The sequence below is a fragment of the Chiloscyllium punctatum genome, chromosome 38, assembly GCF_047496795.1.
Source record: "Chiloscyllium punctatum isolate Juve2018m chromosome 38, sChiPun1.3, whole genome shotgun sequence".
Lineage (NCBI taxonomy): Eukaryota > Metazoa > Chordata > Chondrichthyes > Orectolobiformes > Hemiscylliidae > Chiloscyllium > Chiloscyllium punctatum.
In genome coordinates, this window is record NC_092776.1 from 60033964 (window position 1) to 60058115 (window position 24152).

The 24152-nt window shown below is 43.3% G+C and overlaps 1 protein-coding gene across 1 annotated transcript in view; it reads left to right on the top strand.

Annotated features, from left to right (window-relative positions):
• pkd2l1 (polycystic kidney disease 2-like 1) overlaps positions 1–23168 on the top strand; it is an 82662-nt gene extending 59494 nt beyond the window's left edge. Inside the window, exons 11-15 of the mRNA XM_072557973.1 lie at positions 1252–1373; positions 9412–9529; positions 13962–14092; positions 15439–15574; positions 16335–23168. Of these exons, the coding sequence (XP_072414074.1) occupies positions 1252–1373; positions 9412–9529; positions 13962–14092; positions 15439–15574; positions 16335–16367 (540 nt within the window). The 3' untranslated portion in view covers positions 16368–23168. The remainder of the gene's footprint in view (positions 1–1251; positions 1374–9411; positions 9530–13961; positions 14093–15438; positions 15575–16334) is intronic.
• Positions 23169–24152: the final 984 nt, after the last annotated feature.

Consider the following 24152-nt stretch of genomic DNA (forward strand, 5'->3'; position numbering starts at 1 on the left):
GGTGTCCATGAGGTGCTGTAGGCCATCAACAGCAGCAGAATTGTACTCCAACGCATTCTGCAACCTCTTGACCCGGTATATCTCCCATTCAACCATTACCGTCAAGCCAGCTGATCAATCCTGGTTCAGTGGACAGTGCAGGAGGGCATGCCAGGAGTATTGGTGCCAATGACTTCGATAGCAAAAGTAATGAGGTCCTGAAAGCCGATTTCCGGGAGCTAAGCAGGGGGTGGAAAAACAGGACCCTGAAGTATTAGTGTCAGGAATGCCCCCCCACCCCCACCCCAAACCCACATGTTATGCCCAAAGTAGTGGAGAAAGTAGTGATTGAACACATGACTGAGAAACTGGTGGAGGTGGGAGGCATCGAATTTGGGCAAACTGCCACTTTTGAGGAAGATACAAGGTTTTGTACAAGGTATTGGAGAAAGTTGAAATTAGATTTGGCGAGGAGTGGGAACCTGGGAGTAAATTTCGAGCAGGGAACGGGATTCGGATATCTAGTGAGTGACTCTGAAAGACAGAGGAAGTAGGGATTAAAAGTGCCCAGCACAGGAATGTGGCAGTGTTAAAAAATGCATATCTGTAAACAAAAGGAGTATACTCAATAAAACTGCTGAGCTGAGGGTACAGATTGACACCAGTGGTATGGTGCCATTGCTATAATAGAAACTTGGCTTAAAGATGGACAAATGCCCAGGGCTGGATAGACTGAATCTGAGGCTGCTAAAAGAAGTAATGGAGGAAATGGTGACCCTTTTCCAATTCCTCACGACACAAGTGGGTGAGCTATTCAATACAACAGCAGGAATGTAGTGCTGCAATGATATTAGCCACTGGTTAGGCTGTAGCTGGAGATTTGTGAACAGTTCAGGTGACCAAACCACAGGAAGAATATCATTGCACGGAGAAATTACAGAGGAGATTTACAAAACTTGGTTTGGAAGTTGCAGCTGTGAGAAAAGATTGGATAGGCTAAGATTGTTTTTCTTGGAATAGGGGAGGCAGAGGGGTGACTTAAATCCAGATGGACAAAATACCAAGGGGTTTTGATAGAGGGAACAGGGAAGGTCTGTTTCCCCTTGAGGAGAGATCAGTTACCAGGGACAGACGTTTGAGGTGATCAGCTGGAAGGTTAGAGGGGATCTGGAAGTGGGATTATGCTGACACGATGGACCGAATGGCCTCTTTCTGTTTTGTGATCCTAACTCACTGTCATTGACTCCTGCTGTATACTGTGTGAATTGGCAGGGATATAATAAAGCTTTGATGAAAATGAAGCTGAAGAAGGAGCGAATATCTGATGTGCAAAAGACTCTTCAGAATGGATCCAAAAAGCTGGATTTTGAGGATTTCAGAAGCAATCTAAAGGAGTACGTATGTAATCGCTGTACATCTGAAGTTCAGTAATTGGTTCCAGGCTATGTCTGAGTGAGAACAACCCAGTTTTCTGAATAGCTGGGGAATAAATACTGGAGCTGAATTTCCTGGATGCGCACTAATTGGGAGAATTTGTGAGCAGAAATCCTTCTCTTATTTATAAAAGAGAAACAACATTATAGATACCGGAAACCTGAAACACAAACAAACAGAGGTACATATGTTCCGAATGCAAAAATGACCCTGAGCCTCCTGTTGCCTATCACCTCAATACACCACCATGTTCCCTGGTCAATATCTCTCTCCATGCCCTGCTGCAGTGTTCCAGCAAAGCTCAGAGCCTCTCATTTTCCACTTGGGGACCCTGCAGTCTTCAGGAATCAATATCGAGTTCAATAACCTTAGAGCCTGAACACCTTCTCCCATTGTCCTCAACACACCCTCCCACACACCAGGCTTTGTCATCACACGGGCTTATGCCACAACCCAATCCATTGTCAGCTATGAGTGGTCCCCATTAGCGGTCATCAAATCCCTCAGGTTGACCTTTACCCATTGCTTTGTCCAATTGTTTTTCTCTCTCCCTGGGCTCCATCCTCTCCTATCGTTTACTCCTCCGCCCTGCACCCACTCTATCTTCAGCTGATACACCAACCTTTTCAGAACTACAATACGTTTCGAGGAAGGGTCACTGGACTCCAAATGTTAACTCTTGATTTCTCTCCACAGATGCTGTTTCTGTTTTTGTTTCTGATTTCCAGGGGGACAACTCTAAACTAAACTTTTTATGCAGAAACTATCCAATAATGCTTCAAATACCAGCCTGAGAGTCCAAGAATGTGCAATTTTAACCCCACTCTCCACCACAGCTGTTCAAAGCAGTGAGGAGCTATGAGGGAGGAGCTGGCCAAAGTTCAATGGTACAATACCGTAGCAGGGATGACAGTGGAGGAACAATGACGGATATTTCTGTGTATAATGCAGAAGTTGCAGGATCAGTCCATTCCAAAAAGGAAGAAAGATCCTATGAGAAGGCATGGGTGGCCGTGGCTGACGAGGGAAGTTAAGAAACATATAAAGTTAAAAGAGAAAAAGTATAACATAGCAAAGATAAGTGGGAAAACGGAGGATTGGGTAGCTTTTAAAGAACAACAGAGGATTACTAAGAAGGGAATACGCAGAGTAAAAATGAGGTACGAAGGTAAACTGGCCAATAATATAAAGGAGGATAGTAAAAGTTTTTTTAGGTATGTGAAAGGCAAAAAAATGGTTAAGACTAAAATTGGGCCCTTGAAGACAGAAACAGGGAATATATTACGGGGAACAAAGAAATAGCAGAAGAGTTGAATTGGTACTTCAGATCTGTGTTCACTGGGGAAGACACAAGCAATCTCCCAGAGGTAACAGTGGCTGAAGGACCTGAACTGAAGGGAATTTATGTTTACCAGGAATTGGTATTGGAGAGACTGTTAGGGCTGAAGGTGGATAAGTCCCCGGGGCCTGATGGTCTATATCCCAGGGTACTGAAGGAGGTGGCTCGAGACATTGTGGATGTGTTGGTGATTATTTTCCACAGTTCGATAGATTTGGGATCAGTTCCTGTGGATTGGAGGGTGGCTAATGTTGTACCACTTTTTAAGAAAGGTGGGAGAGAGAAAGCAGGAAATTATAGACCAGTTAGTCTGACCTCAGTGGTGGGAAAGATGCTGGAGTCTATTATAAAGAATGGAATTACGATACATCTGGATAGTAGTAACAGGATAGGTTAGAGTCAGCATGGATTTATGAAGGGGAAATCATGCTTGACTAATCTTCTGAAATTCTTTGAGGATGTAACTCTGAAGATGGACGAGGGAGATCCAGTAGATGTAGTGTACCTGGACTTTCAGAAAGCTTTTGATAAAGTCCTACATAGGAGGTTAGTGAGCAAAATTAGGGTGCATGGTATTGGGGGCAAAGTACTAACTTGGATTGAAAGTCGGTTGGCTAATAGGAAACAAAGAGTAGTGATAAACGGCTCCATTTCGGAATACCAGTGGGGTACTGCAGGAATCAGTACTGGGACCGCAGCATTTTACAATATATGTTAATGATATAGAAGATGGTATTTGTAATAACATTAGCAAATTTGCTGATGATACTAAGCTGGGTGGTAGGGTGAAATGTGATGAGGATGTTAGGAGATTACAGGGTGACCTGGACAAGTTAGGTGAGTGGTCAGATGCATGGCAGATGCAGTTTAATGTGGATAAATGTATGGTTATCCACTTTGATGGCAAGCACACGAAGGCAGATTACTACCTAAATGGAATCAATTTAGGTAAAGGGGCAGTACAGAGAGATCTGGGTGTTCTTGTACACCAGTCAATGAAGGCAAGCATGCAGGTACAGCAGGTAGTGAAGAAGGCTAATAGCATGCTGGCCTTCATAACAAGAGGGATTGATCATAGAAGCAAAGAGGTTCTTCTGCAACTGTACAGGGCCCTGGTGAGACCACACCTGGAGTACTGTATGCAGTTCTGGTCTCCAAATTTGGGGAAAGACATTCTGGCTATTGAGGGAGTGCAGCATAGGTTCACGAGGTCAATTCCTGGAATGGTGGGATTACCTTACACTGAAAGACTGGGGCGACTGGGGCTTGTATACCCTTGAGTTTAGAAGACTGAGAGGGGATCTGATTGAGACATATAAGATTATTAAAGGATTGGACACTCTGGAGGCAGGAAACATGTTTCCGCTGATGGGTGAGTGCCGAACCAGAGGACACAGCTTAAAAATGCGGGGTAGACCATTTAGGACAGAGCTGAGGAGAAACTTCTTCACCCGGAGAGTGGTGGCTGTGTGGAATACTCTGCCCCAGAGGGCAGTGGAGGCCCAGTCTCTGGATTCATTTAAGAAAGAGTTGGATAGAGCTCTCAAGGATAGTGGAATCAAGGGTTATGGAGATAAGGCAGGAACAGGATACTGATTAAGGATGAGATAAAAACAATGACTGCAGATGCTGGAAAGCAAATACTGGATTCGTGGTGCTGGAAGAGCACAGCAGTTCAGGCAGCATCCAACGAGCAGCGAAATGATTTTGCTGCTCGTTGGATGCTGCCTGAACTGCTGTGCTCTTCCAGCACCACGAATCCAGTACTGATTAAGGATGATCAGCCATGATCATATTGAATGGTGGGCAGGTTCGAAGGGCAGAATGGCCTACTCCTGCACCTATTGTCTATGATAAAGCCCGACCCTGAACCAAGGGTTTTGATGGATTCTTTGGGATCTGACTGTAATTTTAACTCAGGCCTGACCCTGATTTTTCTTCTCTTTTCCTCTGACTCATTATTTCTTCATCCTCTGTCTTTCTGTCTCTATTTTTCACTCTCTGTCCTGTTTCTCACTCCCTCCATTATTCTCTCTCTCTCTCTCTCCATGCACCACCACCCCCCCATCCCCAGATGGGGATGGAATGCATCAGCTGGATAAGAAGCTGAAAAAGCCGGGGCCTTTGGTTTACTTTATCTGAAGGAAACATGAGCCTCCTCAGATAGTTTGAAGCCTTTCCAACCCTGAAAGCACCATTACCCATCTTCCTGAACATGATACACCTCCATCTTGGAGCCTGACAGCCTGGAGGATGGCAGACTGTTGGTGTGATAATGAGGCCCAGGAGAAAGTGAGGACTGCAGATGCTGGAGATCAGAGTCAAGAGTGTGGTGCTGGAAAAGCACAGCAGGTCAGGGAGTATCCAAAGAGCAGGAGATTCGACTTTTTGGGCAAAAGCCCTTCATCAGGAATGTCCTTCCTGATGAAGGGCTCTTGCCCAAAATGTCAATTTTCCAGCTCCTCGGATGCTCCCTAACCCTCTGTGCTTTTCCAGCACAGAGGAGTTATTGGAGCCTGGACCTGCTTTCTGCTGTTTTGGGCCCATGGTTCAAACACCACCATGGCAGATAGTGAAACTTCAATCCATGTAAGCCTGTCCATGTAAGCCTGGGATTAAAATTTAGTTTAATGGTGACTGTGTGACAATTGCTATAAAAACCCATTGCCTTCAGCTCTGTTATTACAGCGCCATAATGGACAGTGAAATGTATACACAGATCTTAACCGTAAATTGTCTGATAGCATTTTATATCCTGTTGTGGGGCAGATAATGACCAGATTTGATATCGGAGAGTTGTATTAAGAGTCATAGAAGCCCTTTAGCCCATTGTATCCATAATGGTCAATATTCTGATCTCAACTTCCAGCACTTGGCCTATGACCTTGTATGACACGGAGCTTCAAGAGTTTACTTAAATCCTTCTTAAATGTCTTGGACGTTCCTACCTCCACCATCCTTTTAGGCACCGAGTGCCAGACGCTTAAAACCCTCCGGATGAAAATGTCTATCCTTGAATCCCTCTGCATCTATTGTTCATTACCTTAAGATTGTGCATCCTAGTTATTAACCCCTCTACGAAGGGGAGAAGTTTCTCCCTACTTACCCTCTCATTGTCATATACACCTCAATCATGTCCCCGTCAAGGGACATGATTTCTCTACTCAAGGGAAAACAACCTGAGCTTATCCAGCCTCTCTTTGTCACTGAGATGTTCCAGTTCAGGCAACATCCTGATAAATCTCCTCTGCACCTTCTCCAGTTCATTCACATCCTTTATACAATGTGGGAACCAGGACTCTACACAGTATTCCAGCTGTGACCTCACTAACATTATGTACAGCTCCATCGTAACCTTCCTACTCTTGTATTCAATACCTTGACTAATAAAGTCAAGTATCCCATATAGAACATAGAACATAGAAAAATACAGCGCAGTACAGGCCCTTTGGCCCTCGATGTTGCGCCGATCCAAGCCCACCTAACCTACACTAGCCCACTATCCTCCATATGGCTATCCAATGCCCGTTTAAATGCCCATAAAGAGGGAGAGTCCACTGGCAGGGCATTCCATGAACTCACAACTCACTGAGTAAAGAATCTACCCCTAACATCAGTCCTATACCTACCACCCCTTAATTTAAAGCTATGCCCCCTTGTAATAGCTGACTCCGTACGTGGAAAAAGGTTCTCATGGTCAACCCTATCTAAACCCCTAATCATCTTGTACACCTCTATCAAGTCATCCCTAAACCTTCTTTTCTGCAATGAAAACAGCCCCAAGTGCCTCAGCCTTTCCTCATACGATCTTCCTACCATAACAGGCAACATCCTGGTTGCCTGTTCTGCACCCGTTCCAGTGCGTCCACATCCTTCCTATAGTATGGCGGCCAAAACTGCACACAATACTCCAGATGTGGCCGCACCAGAGTCTTATACAACTGCAACATGACCTCAGGACTCCGGAACTCAATTCCTCTACCAATAAAAGCCAGTACGCCATATGCCTTCTTCACTGCACTATTTACCTGGGTGGCATCTTTCAGAGATAGATTAGATTAGATTAGATTACTTACAGTGTGGAAACAGGCCCTTCAGCCCAACAAGTCCACACCGCCCCGCCGAAGCGCAACCCACCCATACCCCTACATTTACCCCTTACCTAACACTACGGGCAATTTCGCATGGCCAATTCACCTGACCTGCACATCTTTGGATTGTGGGAGGAAACCGGAGCACCCGGAGGAAACCCACGCAGACACGGGGAGAACATGCAAACTCCACACAGTTAGTCACCTGAGGCGGGAATTGAACCCGGATCTCTGGCGCTGTGAGGCAGCAGTGCTAACCACTGTGCCACCGTGCCGCCCAAGATCTGCGTACATGGACACCAAGATCCCTCTGCTCATCCACACTACTAAGTATCCAACCATTAGCCCAGTACCCCATCGTTTTGTTACTCATACCAAAGTGAATCACCTCACACTTACCTACATTGAACTCCATTTGCCACCTTTCTGCCCAGCTCTGCAGCTTATCTATATCCCGCTGTAACCTGACACATCCTTCCTCACTGTCAACAACTCCACCGATTTTCGTATCATCCGCAAACTTGCTCACCCAACCTTCTAGCCCCTCCTTCAGGTCATTTATAAAAATGATAAACAGCAATGGTCCCAAAACAGATCCTTGCGGAACACCGCTAGTAACTGCACTCCAAGATGAACCTTTACCATCAACTACTACCCTCTGTCTTCTTCCAGCCAGCCAATTCCTAATCCAAACCTCCAACTCACCCTCAATGCCATACCTCCGTATTTTTTGCAGTAGCCTACCATGGGGAACCTTATCAAACGCCTTATAAACCACACCTACCGCTTTACCCTTGTCCACCTCCTTAGTCACCTTCTCAAAGAATTCAATAAGGTTTGTGAGGCACAATCTGCCCTTCACAAAACCATGCCGACTATCCTTGATCACATTATTCCTATCCAGATGTTCATAAATCCTATCCCTTACAATTCTCTCTAAGACTTTGCCCACAACAGAAGTGAGACTCACCGGCCTATAGTTACTAGGGTTATCCCTACTCCCCTTCTTCAACAAGGGAACCACATTTGCTATCCTCCAGTCTTCTGGCACTATTCCTGTAGACAACGAGGACATAAAAATCAAGGCCAATGGCTCTGCAATCTCCTCCCTTGCTTCCCAGAGAATCCTAGGATACATGCTGTCAGGCCCAGGGGACTTATCTATTTTCACCCTTTCCAGAATTTCCAACACCTCTTCCCTACATACCTCAAAGCCGTCCATTCTAATTAATTGTGATTCAGTATTCACATCGGCAACAATGTCCTGTTCCTGAGTGAATACTGACGAAAAGTATTCATTCAGTGTCTCCCCAATCTCTTCAGCCTCCACACGCAACTTCTCACTATTATCCTTGACTGGACCTATTCCTACCCTAGTCATTCTTTTATTCCTGACATACCTATAGAAAGCCTTTGGGTTTTTCCTAATCCTACCAACTAAGGACTTTTCATGTCCCCTCCTTGCTGCTCTTAGCTCTCTCTTTAGATCCTTCCGGGCTACCTTATAACTCTCAATCGCCCCAATTGAACCTTCACGCCTCATCTTTACATAGGCCGCCCTCTTCCTTTTAACAAGGGATTCCAATTCCTTATTAAACCACAGCTCCCTCACACGACCCTTTCCTCCCTGCCTGACTGGTACATACTTATCAAGGACACTCAATAGTTGCTCCTTGAACAAGCTCCACATATCATTTGCGCCCTTGCCTTGAAGTCTACTTTTCCAAGCCACGCATCCTAAGTCGTGCCTCACCGCATCATAATTTCCCTGCCCCCAGCTATAACTCTTGCCCTGTAGTGCACACTTATCCCTCTCCATCACGAGAGTAAAAGTCACTGAATTGTGTTCACTATCCCCAAAGTGCTCACCTACCTGCAATTCTAACACTTGGCCTGGTTCGTTACCCAGAACCAAATCCAGTATGGCCTCACCTCTTGTTGGCCTGTCTACATATTGTGTAAGGAAACCCTCCTGCACACATTGGACAAACACCGACCCTTCTAACGAACTCGAGCTATAGCTTTCCCAGTCAATATCAGGAAAGTTAAAGTCCCCCATAACACCCACCCTATTACTTTCACTCTTCTCCTGAATCATCCTCGCAATCCTTTCTTCTACGTCTGACTATTAGGAGGCCTGTAGAAAACTCCTAACAAGGTGACCTCACCGTTCCTATTCCTAACCTCAGCCCAAACTACCTCAGATGGAGAGTCTTCATCCATCGTCCTTTCCACCGCTGTAATACTATCTTTGACAAGCAATGCCACACCTCCCCCTCTTTTACCCCCACCTCTTAACCACCTTATCTTCATATCCTGCTGTTTTTACAGATCTTAACATATTGAAATGGATTTCCTGGGGAACAAATAGAAGTCGAGATCCCTTGGTTTGAGTTTTTAGAACAGTTTGGTGTGATTCTGACGGTGCATCTTGGGAAAGCTGGAGTTGTACATTCCTGATGATTTCCAGAGCGTTATTGTCAGCTCTGGGATCTGAGCAGCCGAGTGTCATTGCAGCTCTGACTTATTTGAAGATTTTGTGAAAATAATTCAACGTTTTTCTTTTAGCCTGGGTCACTCTGATGAAGAGATCAATGATACTTTCTCGAGATTTGATTCTGATGACAATAAGATACTGGACGAGGAAGAGCAGACTCGGATGCAGAATGAATTAGAAGAAAAGAAGGTAAGGAAATTAGCCATCAGCTCAGCATCGTCAGTGAGTGAGAAATGACCTTTGACATAATCACAGTTAAAATTAATTGTCACAAATTAACTGGGAAGAGTGCCTAGACAGTCATGCCCCATTGCTCTACAAACCGTCACACAATGTCAATTACCAGTAAAGTCCCAATGAGATCACAGAAATCGCAAATTTGTTTGACCGAATGTTACTCACGACAAAAGTAATTCACACCAGGTTTCATCCGTAACAGAAAAAGAGCACAATTGATTTAACACAACATGAGTGGTGGAAAGAGAGGATTTCTAATGTAGTCCTGTGCAATTTGAATTATACCCCTTCAAAACATCAAACATAAACATTCCATCATGATTGAGACTTGAGGAACCACAAAGGCAAACAAAAAAAATCCCTGATGGGAGTCAGGTACAGGGCTTCTAGCAGTGGTTAGGCTGTGGGTGAGAAAAAGCAGCAAAGACTCTGCTACAATAGTCATGGGGGAACTTCAATATGCAGGTGGACTGGGAATATCAGGATGGTTGCAGTTCCAAAAAAAGGAAGTTATGGAATGTCTATAAGGTAGACCTTTGGAGCTCGTAAAGGAGCAGGCAATTCTGATTTGGTGATGTGTAATTGGCAGACTTGATGAGGGAACTAAAGGTGAAGGAACCTCTCGAGGAAGGTGACCATAACTTAATAGAATTCTCCCTGCAGTTTGAGAGGGAGAAGCTGGAATCTGACGTAACGATATTATAATTGAGTAGAAGTAACCACAAAGACATGAGAGCGCAGCCAGCCAGAGATGACTGGAAGGGGAGCCTAACAGGGAAGATGGTGGAGCAGTTTTCTGGGGGTAATTTGGGAGGCACAGCAAAAAATTCAATCCAAGGAAGAATAAACATATTAAAGGAGGACGGGGCAGCAAGGTCTGATAAGGGAAGTCAGGGATAGCATAAAAGCAAAGGAAAAAGTTTTAAAATGTGGTGAAGGTTAGTGCAAAGCTAGAGGATTGAGATGCCTTTAAAAACTAGCAGAGGATAACTAAAGGGACAAAGCACAAAGGGACTTGGGGATCTAGTTCAGGATTTTCTTACTATTAACATGCAGCTTCAGTTGGCAGTTAGGAAGGGAAATGCAATGCTAGCTTTCAGTTCAAGATCGCTAGAATACAAGAGCAGGGATGTACTGCTGAAGCTGTATAAGGCCATAGGCTGCATTTGAAATATCATGAGCAGTTTTGGGCCTCGTGTCTAAGGAACAATGTGCTTGCATTGGAGGGGTCCACAGGAAGTTTACCAAGAATGATACCAGGGATGAAGGGCTTGTCGTATTGAGGAGCTGTTGAGGATCTGGATCTGTCCTCAATGGAGTTTAGAAGTCTGGACAGAGAGAACATGGAGAAGATGTTTCCACTAATGAGAGAGAACCAAGACAGCCTCAGTAAAAAGGGACAACCCTTTTTGAAGAACAAAGATGAGGAGGAATTCCTTCAGCCAGAGGGTGGTTAATATGTGGAACTCATTGCACAGAAGGCTATTGAGACCAAATGTTTAAGACAAAGATGGCTAGTTTCTTGATTAGAATAACAAACCATTAAATATGTTTACTATGGGTAGAAAGTCGAGATAAACACAAGTCCTTATATCACGGTTTAAAGTTTTTTCTCTCAATGCTTTCAATTTTTCAAATACACACTGTTGTTTATAAGATGATAGCCATTTTTGCTGTGATGGTTGGCCAGATAGACCTTGCACAAATTCCGTCTGTAGCGGTTCAAGAAGGCAGCTGACCAACACCTTCTCAAGGGTGACTAGGGACAGACAATAAATGCTAGCCCAGCCAGCGATGCTCACATCCCACGAACGAGTTAAAAGAAAACACACATTTTGATTTTTGGAACTATAAACTGAAATTGAAGTTGGAATTCTATGAGTGAAATAGCAGGAAAGTTATGCAATTTTAAAAAATCAATTAACATAATCTAAGAATGGTTACAGTGCAGAGTTGAGTTTACACTGACTGTGTGAGCATTTGAATTTAGTGCTCATGACCTGTCTTTTCCCTGTAACCCTGTACATTGTTCCTATTTAAATAATAACCCATTGCTCTCCAAATGTCTCAATTGAACCTGCCTCCATCATACAACCAGGCAGTACATGCCACACCCCAATTACCTGCTATACGTAAAAGTTGTTTTCATCTGCATTTGCTTCGTTTTAAAACATCCTGTAAAACTGTCATCTGGTTCTCAGTCTGTTTACAGTGAGTAACAGTCTCTCCCTGTCCACTTAGTCCAAGCCCCTCCTGATTTTGAAACCTTCTATAAACCTCCTCTTCGCCTCCTCTCCTCCATGGAAAACAGCCCCAACTTCTTCAATCTTCCCTCATAACTGAAATGATTCATCCCTGGAACCATACTCATAAACAGCTGCTCTGTCTCTGAAATCTTTCCTGAATTGTGGCACTCTGATCTGTACAGAATTCTTTTTAACTTCATTTTCAGTTCATTGCCTCAAAAGATAAAATAAATGTTCTCCTTTTATCCATTCATGTGGCATAGCTGTTGCTGGCTGGCTAACATTTATTGCCTGTCCCTGGTTGTCCTTGAGGAGGCGATGGTGAGCTGTCTTCTTGAACCATTACAGATCACCTGCTCTGGGTTGACCCACAAAGCCATTAGGGAGGGAGTTCCAGGATTTTGAACCAGTGCCAGTGAAGGAATGGCAATATATTTTCAAGTCAGGATGGTGAGTGGCTTGGAGGGGAACTTGAAAGTGGTGGTGTTCCTGTGTATCTGTTGCCCTTTATCCTTCCAGATGGAAGCAGTCATGAGTTTGGAAGTAGCTGTCTGATGACCTTTGGTGAATTTCTGTAGTCTTATAGATAGTTCACACTGCTGCTACTGGGCGTCAGTAGTGGAGAGAGTGGATGTTTGTGGGTGTGGTGCCAATCAGGTGGGCTGCTTTGTCCTGGATGGTGTCAAACTTCTTGAGTGTTGTTGGAGCTGCACCCATCCAGGCAAGTGGGGAGTATTCCATCACACTTCTGACTTGTGCCTTGCAGATGATAGACTGGCTTTGGGGAGTCAGGAGGTCAGTTACTCACTGCAATATTCTTAGCCTCTGACTTGCTGTTGTAGCCACTGTGATTATGTGGGGAGTCCAGTTGAATTTCTGGTCAATGGTAACTCCCAGGACATTGATAGTACAGGGATTCAGTGATGGAATACTCTTGAATGTCAAGGGACAAAAATTAGATTCTCTCTTGTTGGAGGTGATCATTACTTAGCACTTGTGTGGTATGAATGTTACGTGCCACTTGTCAGCCCAAGCCTGGATTCTAATAAATGTTTACACCACAGGAGGCAATTCAGCCCATCAGGTCTGTACCCATCAACAAAGACTAATGCTAATCCTATTTTCCAGGTCTTTGTCCATAGCCCTGGAGACCATGGTAGTGCAACTGAAAATCTTAATGCTGCTTAAAGGTGACAAGAGTTTCTGATGCAACCAGCCTTTCAGGCAGTGACCCACCACCCTCCAGGTGGAAACATATCTCCTCAACTCACCTCTTAGCCTTCTACCTCGAGTATTAAATTAGTCTATGTTTCCGAGGTAATGACTCCCTACTGTATGTCTGTCAACTCTGAGGGTGTAATTGATAAGAGCTCTTTTATTCACCACACAATGGCTAATATCCAGACCAGCAGTCAACTCCAACCAGTGGATAAGCAGACTTTCTTTGGGAAAGTGGTTTTTTTTAGCAGACACATAAATTCCAAAACTTTTAAGGAGTTTTAAACTAATTCTGATTGTTTCTTCTTTGCCAATATCTTCACAACAGTATTGCCAAAGCTGTCTGTTAGTGTAACATGTCTTTTATTCAGAATGTCCCCTTAATTGTTCTTCCAGGATTCCCCTCTTTTATGTCAATTCTTTCTGTTCTACCTTTAGTGTTTTCTCTGATAGAAACATGAGAGAAAAAAATCAACCAACTAACCCCTCAAAGCCCCATTAAAAATTGAGAAGAATGGTAACACAGTTCAAGATTAACCTTGCCATACTCACTACTCAATGTTTGAGAGTGCCATGTTTATGAGGTGCACCAGCTGTGAACAGGTCAACCCCTTGACAAGTCTGAAAGCAAACCACAGCACTCAAAGCTTTCTCACTATACAACCATAATGTTGGGTCTGTAAAATTGAGTGGCTATTCTCCGGCTAAAGAGTATCATGTGCTGCCTTCTGCATTGTCTGTACTTTAAAGAAATGAGATCGGCAGTGATCTTACTGTAGGCATTGCACTGTTTCCCGGAGGTGATCTATGCTCTGTCCATCTGCAGGGTGAAAATTCTGATAGTAGATCATTTCAGGTTCAATCAGATCCAAACAAGATCATTGTGAAGTGTCACTCAAATATTGCCAATTGTTTTACAGATTGCTCTGAATGCTGAAATAGAAAGCTTGGGAAAGAATCTTGGGTGTCCAGACAGCTCACAGACTTTGGCCTATATGAAAAACAACAGCAACAAACTAAACAACGGTGTGACAGTTGAGGATTTCCAGATGTATGTATCTCAGTTTGGGGATGCTAAAGTGTTGGTATGAAAGGTGCATGGTACTGGGTGGATGGAAAACTCAGGTAGTTCACCATTCCAGCCAATGAATATACAGAAATTAGAGAAAGTGACTGCCAAAATCCCAGATTGTCATAAAAACCCATCATCCTCAATAATGTCCTTTAGAGAAGGAAATCTGCCATCCTGACCTACATGTGACTCCAGACACACAGCAATGTGGTTAGCTGTGAACTGCCCACTGAAGTAGCTAAGCAAACCTTTCAGAATACAGTTCATCACAACCTCCTGAAGGGCAATTTGAGACAGGCAATAAATGCTGACCATACCAGGCAGCCAGTCAATGAATCATAGTGTCATACATTTACAGCACAGAATGAGATGATTCAGCCCATTAAGATTGTGCTGGCTCTCTGGTAAATCAAATTAGAGAGTCTCACGCCTCGACTCTGCTCCTTGTCGAATCTGCCCATGTCACACGCTTGGGAAGTGAATTCCAGATTGTAACCATTCACCTACATAATAACATTGCACTTTGTATCACGTTAGACTAATTGCCTAATACCTGTAATTGTCTCCTCTGATTCTTCATTCTTTCACCAATGGGGACAATTCCTATTTGTTCTGTCCAGACCCCTCATGATTTTGAAAATGTCTGGAAATATCCTTTCAACCTTCTGTAAGAACAGCCCCTGCAAAAACCATCATGCCTGGGACTGTTGTCGTGAATCTTTACTACACTGTCCCTCTCTAAAGCCCTCACATCCTTTCTCATGTGTGATGCATAGGTTGGATGTAATCCTCCAGTTGAGTTCAAACCACAAGTTGATTATAACTTTCTTTTGTACACTATGTCTCAACTTGCAAAAGGCTAGGATCCCATCTGTCTTAACTGCTTAACCAGCTTGTATTGCCATCCTCATCAACTTGCACACATTTACCTCCTGGTCCCTGTACCCTTGTACCCTCTTTAGAATAGGATCCTTTATTTAACTTTGCCTCCACCAATTCATCCTACCAAGATGTACCACTTCACACGTCTCTGCCCATTCCACCAGGCTGTCTCTGTTTGCTCATCACTAACCTCCTCATAGTTCACACACTTCCAAATGTTGTGTCATTTGCAAACTTTGAATTTGTGCTGTCTTCACCCCAGTCTAAGTCATTGACATCATTGCAACAGCCCCAGTAAATGAAATAAAGAACACAAAGCTAATGACTGACATAGTTTTGCAGAATAAATCTTTACGTAATGTTGTTGAAATATTTTCTTAGCAAATTTCTTATTAATATCAACATTTCACAGACTGACACTATTTTGAAATAATCTTTTTCAGGTTGGGGCATCGTGTTGTTCAGCTGGAACATTCAGTTAGCAACATTGTGTTGAAAATTGATGCAATCACTGTTAAAGTTGAGACAATGGAGAAAAACAAAGACATGATGGAAAAGCTGTTCAACATTTTTCAAAAGGTAAGACAACCCATTTTTATCATTTGACTTTTCTTGTATCATCTTGGAAACAAGACCACAATCTGGATGGCTTTAAATTATTGATTTGACCTTAATTCAAAGAATGGTAATGCTAAAGAAAAGGGTAAAGATTTGTAAAATTGTACAGAGTTTATTGCTAGAATTCTGTTTCACTGAACATATTTCATACTGTTAATATACTGAAAGATATTCAGAGGAAACTGATATGCTTTATGTACTTTGTACCCATCTAATATTAAATTCAGAGCTCCCAGAAGCTGTGTGAAAGCACAAGAGGTTGGAAAATCAAGATTATACTGAAGGGCTTGTGTTTACTTTCTGTACACATTTGAGGATATGTCTTCACCGAATGCATGGATTCACCCTCCTGTACATTACTCTGCTCAGTTTTCAATGCTTTTCCTGATTGAGAACCAGTTCCTCTGGCTGTTTCTCAAGGAACAACCTTTCACATTGCCTCTGCTAATAAAGATTTAAGAGGTTCATAACTTCTCAAACAATTTCTCATCATCTCAGCCCTAAACCAGAGATCCCTTTATCCTGAGACTGTGCCTCGTATTGTATTAGGCTGCTTGGTAGACCATAGCTCTTGTATGAATAGCAGTAACTTATTGAAATATGTTCATGTATAAGTGCTGACCTCGGGCTCATTTACTTTCAAATATTTATTTGGAATGTGGCTGAATTCATAATGTTTGCTAATTAAGATTAATATTTTGCTTTCAATTACTTTCTGAAGGGTGAAGGACGGAATCTGACTGAACACCTGTAATTGTCAGAAAAGCAGCAAAGCCAAGACTCAGCAGATACATCGAGCATAAATCATTGAAAAGACTTCTCCAGATGAATTCATCTTGGCTAGGCTCTGTGAACTCCTCACCTCAAAGAATAAGCACAAGGTTCCTTTCTAAAAGAAAATTAAGAGATAGAAAGTTCCCTCATGTTTCTTTTGATTTTGTTTTATCACAATCCTCGTGCAGCCTATTGCCACGAGTAATGCCCTGAGTCAGTCTTTGCTGCTGTGATCCTCATGGTTTGTAATTTGTGTATAATAGATAGACCGAGTCAAACGCGAGTACTTATGACCACTGTAAAATATTTGCGCAGTGAGGATAATATTCTAGTGGGCTCAAATGCAAACATGTCACCTAAGGGAAGGCACATTGGTGGATATTATTATCCACACCTTTCCTTGGACTGGTCTAAATTATAGTGGACCATTCTCATCCATAAACAATAAGCATTGCTGGCAAGGCCGGAGTTGTAGCAGACAGTTTATTGGAATGCCGCTGGTGCAGTTTCCCTAGCTCTCTGTCGATTAATTTCAATCAGTTAAAATGACATAGTTACTGCACCCAAAACCTTACAGTAAGCTATAAACAAGGCACCAAAGCCTGTTCAGTGCCGCTGTATTTCAGACAATACATGAATATGTACAAAGCAGCTCACAAGTTAGAGGCAATGCCATAGTTTCAAGCTACAATTTCTCCAGATTACATGCAACTACATTTCTTACATTTCTCATCAACCCTTTCAAACTGACAGTCATAATTCTAATGTTCACTTCAGGTTGTTTCCCGTTCAACCTACTGATCTGCTGAATCTGCTTCTTTGAGTCTCCCAGGTTACCTCAGAGATCTCAGACTGACACCATGTATCAGGTTTAGGCTGTTTTAGACTGGCACTAGACTATTCTGGTACTTCACTCTAACCTGGCCTGAGGGGGCTAACCCTATTGTACATCTAGGTTCAGTGCAGAAGTGTTAATTTGGGAAAATACTGCTGGTGGACAGGATATAAAATACATCACAAACTGGAACAACCTTTTATTTCCAAAAGGTGCAGAGTGCTGAGTGAAACTCTGCAGCTACAATTCAGAATTACTTATCGGGGCAGATGCACTTAGCAAAATCATTGACTCTTCTCCATTTTGCAGATGGTGAGGGATTTGTACTCCAGAGGGAGTGAGAACTCCAGCACATAGTCAACAAAGCTCAGGTACGCCCTGGAACAAGGATCTGGGGAACAATCATTGCCCACCCAGCTCCCTGAGCACTCAGATTTCTGACCTGCTGGATTCTGCTCTCCATATCCAGTTGGTTCCATTCCCAAGAAATTAGCTCAGAAGGGAGAGGAGAACATTGCTGGAATATCCTGACACTTTTCAAGAATGTGATTTATAATTTTAAAGACAAAATGAGCCAACATATCTGAACACGGATTAATGATCCGTCAGTATATTGTGCAGATTAGAAACAATGCCATTGGTCTGGTGACAATACGATACAGCACAGTAGCAGATCCTTCAGCTCACCAAGCCGGCATCAGTTCCTAATCCTTGGGAGGTCATGTTACGGCTGTACAGGACATTGGTCAGGCCACTGTTTGAACATTGCTTGCATTTCTGGTCTCCTTCCTATCGGAAAGATGTTGTGAAACTTGAAAGATTTACAAGGATGTTGCCAGGTTTGGAGGATTTGAACTATAGGGAGAGGCTGAACAGGCTGGGGCTGTTTTCCCTGGAGTGTCGGAGGCTGAGGAGGTTTATAGAGGTTTACAGAATTATGAGGGGCATGGATAGAATAAATAGGCAAAGTCTTTTTCCTGGGGTCGGGGAGTCCAAAACTAGAGGGCATAGGTTTAGGCTGAGAGGGGAAAGATATAAAAGAAATTTAAGGGGCAACTTTTTCATGCAGAGGGTGGTACGTTTATGGAATGAGCTGCCAGAGGATGTGGTGGAGGCTGGTACAATTGCAACATTTAAGAGGCATTTGGATGAGTATATGAAGGGTTTGGAGGGATATGGGCCGGGTGCTGTCACGTGGGACTAGATTGGGTTGGGATATCTGGTCGGCGTGGACGGGTTGGACCGAAGGGTCTGTTTCCATGCTGTACATCTCTATGACTCTAGTGACAATACAGTATAGCACAGGAACAGACCCTTCAGCCCACTAAGACTGCACCAGTTCCTAGCCCTTATTTAGACCGCTACTTACTGCCTGTGCGTAATTTCTATCACTCTGTTTGCCTCCCGTTCATGTGTCAGTCAAGATATGCCTTACATGTAGTTAATGTGTCTGCTTCCACACCTCCACTGGCAGTGCATTCCAGGCACCCACCACTCTCTGTGTGAAAACATTTCCCTGCACTTCTCACCATGAACTTGTGCCCTCTTGTAAAGCTTCTGACTATCCACCCTATCGATGCCTCACATCATTTTGTAGACCTCTCTTGATTGTCCCTCAGCCTTTGTCTTTCCAGTGAAAACAATCGGAGTTTATCCAAACTCTCCTTTATAACTAAAACCCTCCTTACAACCTAGCTTCCCCACCACTGACGTCAGGCTCACCAGCTTGTAATTACCTGGATTATCTTTGTTACCCTTCTTAAACAAAAAAACAACATTGGCCATTATCCAGTCCTCTGCAACCTCGCCTAAGGTCAAAGAGGATGCAGAGGTATTAGTTAAGGCTGCAGCTATTTTCTCCTTTGCCTCCCACAGCCCTGGGGACTTGTCAACCTTAATGTATTTCAAAATGCCCAATGCTCTCTCCTTCATTATGCTCACCTGCCCAAGGGTAGTCACACACCTTTCCCTAACTCAACATAATGCCTCTCTTGGTGAATACCAATGTAAAGTATAATGGCTCAGTAGTCACACTGCTACCTCACAGCGCCAGGGACCTGGGTTTGATTCCAGCCTCAGACAACTGTCTGTGTGGAGTTTGCACATTCTCCCTGTCTCTACGTGAGTTTCATTTGGGTGCTCCAGTTTCCTCCCACAGTCCAAAGATGTGTGGGTGAGGTGGATTAGCCATGCTATATTTCCCATAGTGTCCAGGGAAGTGTACATTAGGTGGACTAGTCTTGGGAAATGCAGGGGTGGGCTGCTGTTCGGAGGGTCAGTGTGGATTTGTTTGGCCGAATAGCATGTTTCTACACTGTAGGGATTCTGTGGTTAAGGATCTCACCCATTTCCTCTGGCTCTACACATGACCTCCTTCCTTTATCCTTGAGTGAGCCTATTCTTTCCCTAGCTACCCTCTTGCTCCTAATATGTGTACAAAATGCCATGGGATTCTCCTGCTAGCCAAGGATATTTCATCATCAGTATTTAACCCTCCTTACTCCCTGTTGGAGCCCTTTTCTACTTGCTCTATATTCTTCGAGGACTTTTCTGTTTTTAGTTGCCTAGGCATTAGGTATGCTTCCTTTTTTGGATTAAGCTAATTTTCCTTGTCATCCAAGATTCCTGAATCCTGCCATACCTGCATTCATTTTCACCAGAACATATCTCTATAGCAATCTAATCAACTGATCCTTAAAAGGCTGCCACATGTCAGATGTGGATATACCCTCAAACAGCAACTCCCAATCCACATTCTCCAATTTAGTTTAGCCTTTCCCCAATTGAACACCTTCAACCAAGATCTGTTCCATCCAGAAGTATCCAAAAACTTACCCAGTTACGGTCACTATTCCAGAATGCTCTCCCTCTGAAACTTGGTTGGGCTTATTTCCTAATACTAGCCCAGTATGTTTCAAAACATCCTCCTGGACATATCTAACAAACCACTCCCCATTCAAACCCCTGGCACTAAGAGAGTCCCAGTCAATATGGGGGAAGTTAAAGTCACCCACCACAACAACTGTGTTATTTTCACATCTTTCCAGAAATTGACTACATATCTCTTCCTCTATCTCCCGCTGGCAACTGGGAGGCCTGTAGTACAATTGTGGTTGCACCCTTCCTATTTCTGAGCTCTATCCACAACGCCTCACTGCAAGATCCCTCCAAGGTGTCCTTCCTCAACACAGCTGTAACATGCTCTCTAACCAGTAATGCAATGTCCCCACTCTTTTGCTTCATCTGAAACATTGATATCCCAGACTGTTAAGCTGCCAATCCTGTCCCTCTCTCAACCAAGTTTCTTTGATAGCAACAACATCACAACTGCATGTATTAATTCAGGCTCTAAGTTTGTCCATCCTACCTGTTATACTTCTTGCATAGAAGCAAATACTGTCCAAGCCACCAGTTCTTCTGAGCTCAGCAATCTCTCCATGACTGCCATTCTTCTTAGCTATATTTGCCTGAGTGTTGAGTTCTTGCCCAAGTTCTATACTTACTGATCTTCTGCTCTGGTTCTGAACCACCTGCCATACTAGTTCAAACCCTCCCAAATGGCACTATCAAATGTCCCTGCCAGGATATTGGTTCCCCTACAGTTTAGGTGCAACCCATCCTTTTTGTATAGGTCCCACCTTCCCTGAAAGACATCCCCATAATCCACATATCTGCAGCCCTTCCCCCGTACACAAGCTCTTTAGCCACATGTTCAATTCTACTTGGTCTCTGTTCCTAGCCTCAGCAATACGTGACACAGGGAGTAATCCTAAGATTATCACCCTAGAGACCCTGCTTTTTACTTCACAACCTAACTCCCTGAATTGTTGCAGGACCTTATCTCTCCATTTGTGCCAATGTTGACAATCTGTATTGTTGTTTGGTGAGCTGTCATATGTTGTTAAAGAGCCAACTTCACCACTGTCTGTGATTGCAAGCTGATTGGTTGTTTTCAGATGAATGTGAAATTTCAACTGAATATTTTTACTTGTTTTCAGAAAATTTCCATTCATAAAACAATAAAACCTTCATTGGTCAGAGTATTGAGTACAGGATTTGGGAGGTCAGGTTGCAGCTGTATAGGACATTGGTTAGGTCACTTTTGGAATATAGTGTGCAATTCTGATCTTCCTCTATCAGAAGGATGTTGTGAAACTTTAAAGGGTTCAGAAAAGATTTACAAGGATGTTGTCAGGGTTGGAGGATTTGAACTAAAGGGAGAGCTGAACAGGCTGGGGCTGTTTTTCCTGGAGCATCGGAGGCCGAGGGGTGACCTTATAGAGGCACAGATAGGGTAAATGGATGGGGCGGTACGGTGGCTCAGTCATTAGCACTGCTGCCTCACAGCACCAGGTCACAGGTTCGATTTCAGCCTTGGGCGACTGTTTGTGTGGAGTTTGCACATTCTCCCCGTGTCTGCATGGGTTTCCTCCGGGTTCTCCGGTTTCCTCCCACAGTCCAAAGATGTACAGGTTCGATGAATTGGCCATGCTCAATTGCCCATAGTGCTAGGTGCATTAGTCAGAGGGAAATGAGTCTGGGTGGGTTACTATTCAGTGGGTCAGTGTGGACTGGTTGGGCCGAAGGGCCTGTTTCCACTCTGTAGGGAATCTTAAAAAAAAAGACAAAGTCTTTTCCCTGGGTAGGGGAGTCCAGAACTAGAGGGAATAGGTTTAGAGTGAGAGGGAAAAGATATAAAAGAGACCTAAGGGGCAACCTTTTCACACAGAGGGTGGTGCGTGTGTGGAATGAGCTGCCAGAGGAAGTGATGGAGGCTGGTACAATTGCAACATTTGTATGGGTATATGAATAGGAAGGTTTGAAGTGATATGGGCCAAGTGCTGGGGAATGGGACTAGATTAGGTGAGGATATCTGCTCGTCATGGACGAGTTGGGGTCTGTTTCCGTGCTGTACATCTCCAAGACTCTATGTGGAAAAACACACACTTGAATTACCAACAATTCCCAAATCATTTGATTTGTATTTGTTGATAAACACATCCTCTCATTCAATTTGCAATACAATTATAAAAATTGTGAATGGGAAATAGCGTGAAGTCTAGCTATTAAAATCATGATTCATCTATGCCAACGTCCAGCAGTGACAGAGCTGGATATCTCAGTGATCAGACTTGCCTTGAGTTCCATTGGCAGAGCTCGGTCAGGAGTCTGGATATTTTTAGACCACATGCATACTGACCTCAGTATCTTCCCTACTCAACCTCCTGCTTCTGTGCACACACACAAACAACTTCACTTTCCACTGTTGTGGATGATGAACATTAATGGATTAGCTCTCTGATTTACACTCACACTCTTACTTGCCTTGAAGCTGGGTGTAGTATCGGCTTTGAATGAGCAGTGACTATGCTTCTACCCAGAGGTAATATTAGTAATTCACCTGGGATTTTAACAATCAGACATATCAGGAGTTTGTTTCCAGCTCCTGAACAATATTGAGTATGTTTTAGGAGTCAGATTTTTGTACAACAGTGTGATCTGTAGGTGCTATAATTGCTCCATCCAAATTCTTCATACTTTTATTACGCAAAACTTTACACTGGGAGCAGTTTGTAAAGTCAATTGCACCCTTGTCTAGAGTCAGACTATAAAAGCGGATTTCCAGCATGTTCTTGTGAATGGCTCCTTATCACTGCGTTATATGTGTTCTTTATTTTCCTGAGAAACATAGGAGAAAAATGGAACAGGAGGAGGCCGTTCAGCCCTTCACACTTGCTCTACCATTTAATATGACAATGGCTGATCACCCAACTCAGTACCCTGTTTCTACTTTCCCCCCCATAATGTTTGATCCCTTTAACCTTGAGAACTGGCCTGACATTAGGGACATTTAAAGCGACTGTTGGATAAACACATGGATGGCAGTAAATTGAGGGGTGTGTGGGTTAGGTTGATCTTAGATTAAGGTAAATGCTTACCACTACATCGTGGGCCGAAGGGCCTGTACTGTACTGTGCTGTACTGTGCTGTGCTGTACTGTACTGTACTGTACTGTACTGTGCTGTGCTGTACTGTACTGTACTGTACTGTTCTAACTATATCTAACGCTTTTTGAAGAATTTCAGTGTTTTCTGTGCCATTCCTGTGTATCTGTCTGCCTCAGCTCTAATTGTTCATTCCGGTTGTGGGTTCAATCCCCATTCCAAAACTTGAACATTTAAACCCAGGCTGATAATTTTAGATTACTTAAGTGTGGAAACAGGCCCCTTCACCTAACACTACGGGCAATTTAGCAGGGCCAATTCACCTAACCTGCATATTTTTGGACTGTGGGAGGAAACCGGAGCACCCAGAGGAAACCCATGCAGACACGGGTAGACTGTGCAAACTCCACACAGACAGATGCCTGAGGCAATTTGACTGAGATGCACCGTTTTTTTTACAGAGTAAAACATTGTTTCCTGTTCAGAATAGTGAAATGATCACAGGACTCTATATTATTCAAAGATCAGGGAGTTCTTCCAGTGTCCTGGCTGACATCCATGTACCAGCTCACACAATCACAAGTGATTGGTGCTGCCTAATGTGACCTTTCATTTGTTCTACATAACAATAATAACTACATGATAAATTTATTGGTTATGCAGCACCTTGGGACATCCTGGGAATGTGAAAGATGTTATTTAAAGACTAGTAATATAAGCTTGTTGTTTCTAACTCAAAAAATCTACCTGAATACCACCTATGAAATCACGTATCAATTGTCAAATCTTAAAAGTCCCCTTTGTAACGTTTTATAGATTATGATATTTACAGATAGTAAAATATTCCGTTTTCAAGCTGAGAATTAAAAGTTTCAAAAAACTGCAGATAATTATATAAAACGGGTGTACAGTTGTATCTTAGTACTGTGCTTGCAGAAGTTTTGTGACAACTGTCACAGGCTTACATGAAGAGTAGAGTTTTTGT